General features: G+C 37.9%; 1 protein-coding gene across 1 annotated transcript in view; it reads left to right on the forward strand.

The window, feature by feature from the left end:
• The window catches only part of DIPK2B (divergent protein kinase domain 2B), a 111,896-nt gene extending 108,439 nt beyond the window's left edge, over positions 1 to 3,457 (forward strand). The window contains exon 5 of the mRNA XM_089665131.1: positions 1,731 to 3,457. Coding sequence (XP_089521257.1) covers positions 1,731 to 2,062 — 332 coding nt within the window. The 3' untranslated portion in view covers positions 2,063 to 3,457. The remainder of the gene's footprint in view (positions 1 to 1,730) is intronic.
• Positions 3,458 to 6,000: the final 2,543 nt, after the last annotated feature.

Genomic DNA, 6,000 nt, shown 5'->3' on the forward strand with positions numbered 1-6,000 from the left:
CCTGCTTGTTCTTGGGGCATTTTCCCTTCAGTTTTGTCTTCAGCAAGTGAAATGCATGCTCAATCGGATTCCGGTCAGGTGATTGACTTGGCCATTGCATAACATTCCACTTCTTTCCCTTAAAAAACTTTTTGGTTGCTTTTGCAGTATGCTTTGGGTCATTGTCCATCTGCACTGTGAAGCGGCGTCCAATGAGTTGTGAAGCATTTGGCTGAATATGAGCAGATAATATTGCCCGACACACTTCAGAATTCATCCTGCTGCTTTTGTCAGCAGTCACGTCATCAATAAATACAAGAGAAGCAGTTCCATTGGCAGCCATACATGCCCACGCCATGACACTACCACCACCATGCTTCACTGATGAGGTGGTATGCTTAGGATCATGAGCAGTTCCTTTCCTTCTCCATACTCTTCTCTTCCCATCACTCTGGTACAAGTTGATCTTGGTCTCACCTGTCCATAGGATGTTGTTCAAGAACTGTGAAGGCTTTTTTAGATGTCGTTTGGCAAACTCTAATCTGGCCTTCCTGTTTTTGAGGCTCACCAATGGTTTCCATCTTGTGGTGAACCCTCTATATTCACTCTGGTGAAGTCTTCTCTTGATTGTTGACTTTGACACACATACACCTACCTCCTGGAGAGTGTTCTTGATCTGGCCAGCTGTTGTGAAGGGTGTTTTCTTCACCAGGGAAAGAATTCTTCGGTCATCCCCCACAGTTGTTTTCCATGGTCTTCCGGGTCTTTTGGTGTTGCTGAGCTCACCGGTGCGTTCCTTCTTTTTAAGAATGTTCCAAACAGTTGTTTTGGCCACGCCTAATGTTTTTGCTATCTCTCGGATGGGTTTGTTTTGTTTTTTCAGCCTAATGATGGCTTGCTTCACTGATACTGACAGCTTATTGGATCTCATCTTGAGAGTTGACAGCAACAGATTCCAAATGCAAATAGTACACTTGAAATGAACTCTGGACCTTTTATCTGCTCATTGTAATTGGGATAATGAGGGAATAACACACACCTGGCCATGGAACAGCTGAGAAGCCAATTGTCCCATTACTTTTGGTCCCTTAAGAAGTGGGAGGCACATATTCAAACTGTTGTAATTCCTACACCGTTCACCTGATTTGGATGTAAATACCCTCAAATTAAAGCTGACAGTCTGCAGTTAAAGCACGTCTTGTTCGTTTCATTTCAAATCCACTGTGGTGGTGTATAGAGCCAAAAATGTTAGAATTGTGTCGATGTCCCAATATTTATGGACCTGACTGTATGTCTTGGAGATACTTTGGAAAATTAAAAACTTCTCTTATGCTTTTTGTTGCTGTCTGTGGTCCCATTGAAGAGATTGTACCTTTCTTCCTGTCCCTGTAGAAGCAGGGCAAAAACAAAGAGAGTCTTTTTAGAAAAGGAGACATGTACAATAATAATAACCTAAGAGAGGTTGTAAACATTCCCCTTTTTACTGTAGTGTTTTGTTGCAGCCTGCATCCTCACTGGGGAGACTTCCTACCATTTGGCTTTAAATGTTTTTGATTTACTTTCTTGATCACTGTAGTAACAGCATTTAGGAGATTACTGATTGGTTGCTATGGGTTGCATATCAATATCGCTTTGCTTTACTGAATATTCTTGATTTTATTTTTTTACAGTTTACAAACAGAAAACGTTGTTGACAGTATTATTAATAATATTTCTGCATCTTAATGCATTACTTTTAACTTTTTTTTCAGAAAAATCAGGCAGAGATAGAAACGTTGAAGAAACTGATATATTTAGTTGCTTATTGTCTGACTGTCCACCAATATTATCATCTTGCTCCGACATTTCTGAGAAGCAGAATCTTGTTTTAGTGTGCAAAAACATTCTCCCCTATTTGTTATCAGGGAAGTTTCCTAATTCCACTCAGCAAGAAATCAACAAATTTATTGGAGTCTGTTCAGACAATCTTATCACTGACCTGGAGGCATGGAAAATTTCTGAGAATCTAATGAACATCTTGAGGCCGTGGCGAGCATGTGATTCACGATTTGCATACAGATATCCAGAGTGTAAATATAGTTGACTCTAAATGCTAATGTATGTTATATGTTATAGGACAAAGTGTGATTTGGGATGTAGTAAGAGTAACAGAATGGAAGTTTTATACATTGAGTCACTGGTAATTTTGTAGAGTACATAAGGTAGAGGACATACTGCATAGTAACTCTATTTGGATTTAAAATAACATGTGGTTTGCCTATGCAGGGACAAAGCAACAGGTTCACTTTAATGACAGCCCCATCAGCAAGTTATATTAAGCTTTCCTTTTCTCCCCCCAATGCTCCATTTGGCTAGTAGGAGAGATGAGAATTACCCAGTACTTCTGAGTATAGGGAACATGGGACTCATTCTCCTTCATCTCATGTGACAGCCCTGGAACCTTATGATTAGCTGTTCAGGCACCCAGCAGCATGACATAGGGGTGTAGCCCTGTGTATGCTTTAGGTTACAACTCAGAGCTTACATGGATCTTTCTCTCTTTGTTCCTGCTAAACCAGTGGAGGAAAGAATAAAAAATAAGTTTAAGCAGCTGCTGGGTCTGGCATTAAAGCAGAAGTCAACTTTAGCTTCCCATACAGTTGCAGACAGACTGGGTCAACAAAGAATCTGGCTTCTTTGGCAGCCATAGCTCCATGTGTAGTAAAACTGACTGTCCATGGTGCTGGCCAAGAGCAAACAGTGCATATCCTACAGGAGACAATAGAAAGACCCTTTGTAAAGACAGGCTGTTGGGACATTTTAATGCTGGTATCTTCCAACCCACCCAAATGATATCCAAATGGACAATTATCAGGCTAAAAGTTCAATGGCAGATTGCATATGCTCTAGTTGGTAGCAAAGGTCTCAAACAAGCCTTTTCCACAGGTAATTTGCATGTTTGGGCACCTTCAGGAAAAACACAAAATAAAGTGTATGATATCTTAACAAAAATAAACTCTACAAAAGCCATGGTCAACAAAAAGGAATAATGGTTACTGTTACTTGTGTACCAGTATATTTAGTTTAACTATACAGGTTCTGGGTTGATTTGATTATGTTTTTAATGTTTTCAGGTATTTAAATTGATGCTTTATATCTATTTTTGTATTATTTATATCAATATATATATATATATATATGCAATAAAGTATATACAAAATAACATTTCAATACTGGATACACTCATGACACAGGATTCACAGAACATTATGGCTTTTTGTAAAGGGAGAGTACAACAGAAGCTGTTTGCATGTAGGTTCTCTCTCTCTAATTGAACTTGCCCTCCAGAGGATATACCCCCCCTTCCTGACCAGGCCATTTTTTGCGATACAGCACTACATTACTTTAACTGACAATTGTGCTGTCATGCAACGCTGTACATACTGTAAATAAAATGTATGTCCTTTTTTACCACAAATATAGCTTTCTTTTGGTGGTATTTGATCATTTCTGTGTTTTTTATTTTTTGCACTATACACAAAAAAAGACCGACAATTAAAAAAAAAAACAATATTTTTGACTTTTTGCTATAAAACATATCCAATAAAAAAAATCAAAAATCAAATTTCATCATAAATTTAGGCCAAAATGTATTCTGCTACATACCTTTGCTAAAAAATATCCCAAATTCATTGGTTTACATGAAAGTTATAGCGTCTACAAATGGCAGTATATATACTGGATTTTTTTTTTTAAATACTAGTAATAGTGGCGATTAGAGACTTACAGAGGGACTGCTGTGCAAAGAAATATGAAGCAGCATGTCCTTGCTGGCAAGAGAGAGACCTCCTGTGTTGTTTACACACAGATCTTGCTTCTGTCAGCTTTCCCCAACGATCGCCGGGTGCTTGCAGGGAATCTCCAGCCAGGACCTGGTGGTTGACATCCCTAACCACCAATGGCGGCTTGGGCAAGGCGGCACGTGCACGCCCCCCTACCCAGAAATGCAAATCATGTATATATACATGATTTTGTGCAGCCCTGCCACCCTGTAGCAATACTTCTTCTATAGGGTGGTGGGCAAGCGGTTAAAGGAGTCACCCGTACAACAACATCTGTAAACGATAGGCATCACCTAATGGCTGAAAATGCTAAATAATACAAGTATACAATATTTTATATGTAGTTGACTTAAACAAAAAATATACTGTAAATGCTATTTTTTTTATTCCTGATTCCCCCCCCCCCCCCAATCCAGGTCTGAAAGCTTGCACAGAGCTGAATATCTCAGTAAATACTTCAATGTTTGTTGCACATTTATAGGACAACGTTGGCCCAAACGTTATATGCAATGCAAAGAATGTTTTCAGCAGCGGTGGAGCTTACCCTCAGTGACCTGTATTTTAGTGCACATTATCATTATTATTATTATTATACAGGATTTATATAGCACCAACAGTTTACACAATGCTTTACAATATAAAGGGAACATGAGGTAATGCATAGTATATGGGGTTTGCCATTCATTCATATAAACAGACATACAGTATCTCCCAGAAGTGAGTACACCCCTCACATTTTTGTAAATATTTTATTATATCTTTTCAGGTGACAACACTGAAGAAATGACACTTTGCTACAATGTAAAGTAGTGAGTGTACAGCTTGTATAACAGTGTAAATGTGTTGTCCCTTCAAAATAACTCAACACACAGCCATTAATGTCTAAACCACTTCTTATAGCCTAGGCCATATTTATGTAGAGCAGCAATTCTTTTTTTTCAGATCCTCAGAGAGTTCTTTGCCATGAGGTGCCATGTTGAACTTCCAGTGACCAGTATGAGAGAGTGAGAGCGATAACACCAAATTTAACACACCTGCTCCCCATTCACACCTGAGACCTTGTAACACTAATGAGTCACATGACACCGGGGAGGGAAAATGGCTAATTGGGCCCAATTTGGACATTTTCACTTAGGGGTGTACTCACTTTTGTTGCCAGTAGTTTAGACATTACTGGCTGTGTGTTGAGTTATTTTGAGGGGACAGCAAATTTACACTGTTATACAAGCTGTACACTCACTACTTTACATTGTAGCAAAGTGTCATTTCTTTAGTGTTGTCACATGAAAAGGGATAATAAAATATTTACAAAAATGTGAGGGGTGTACTTACTTCTGTGAGATACTGTAAATGCACCCACACTTTATTACGCCACAATTCACAAATGTGAATTCTGGAAGTGTTGTGCTACGCTACATTGTTAGAAATGGTGCAAATGCATTAGTTGTGCATTAAGAGCCCATTAAAAATGTAAGCTTTAGTGCACTAAATCCTACGTGTTAATACATATTCATTAACAAATGCAAAGGTGTAATGGATACCTTAAATACCACTGAATAAAGCGATAAAGCAATATCTAAAAATAATTTAGTCTAAACTTGTCTCTATACACATCTCTCCACTGTTTAAATTCTCAATTCACACAGAATAAAAATGTGAAAATCTGATACTTGACAGTTAAAGTGTAAACTAAAGAAAATTATTCAAATGATATGCAAATGTGAGAGCTGCTTCAAGTTAAAAAATAAAATGAGTTTTTAAAGCAGATCTATCAATAACTTGGTAAGGTTTTATGAACACATTGCTAATATCATTCATAATAATTTATAAAATAATTGCTATATTGCTAATAAGATAAAACCTCTCTTCAATCTCTTCAGCAAAGCTTATGCCTCCTCTGCCTAACAACTGAACTGTTACTTTTTCCATGAACTCATTTATACACAGTTATTACCTTTTTGTATCACTCGCCCCTCCCTTTTGTCGGCACTCATGAGCAGGGCCATACTAACCCTCTTGTCTTGGATTGTATTGTAACTGTTCTGTCTTTCTGTGTAAACTGTTGGTGCTATATAAATCTGGTATATAAATAATAATATGTCAGAATTTAAAGCAACAGTTTAATTATAAAAGGCACCTTTAATGGTACTTGAGATCCAGGGCCCATTCTCATCATAGCAGTTCAATAACCACAATAAGT

Source organism: Staurois parvus, unplaced genomic scaffold (assembly GCF_062004578.1).
Source record: "Staurois parvus isolate SC_StPar_1 unplaced genomic scaffold, SC_StPar_1.0 ptg002140l, whole genome shotgun sequence".
Lineage (NCBI taxonomy): Eukaryota > Metazoa > Chordata > Amphibia > Anura > Ranidae > Staurois > Staurois parvus.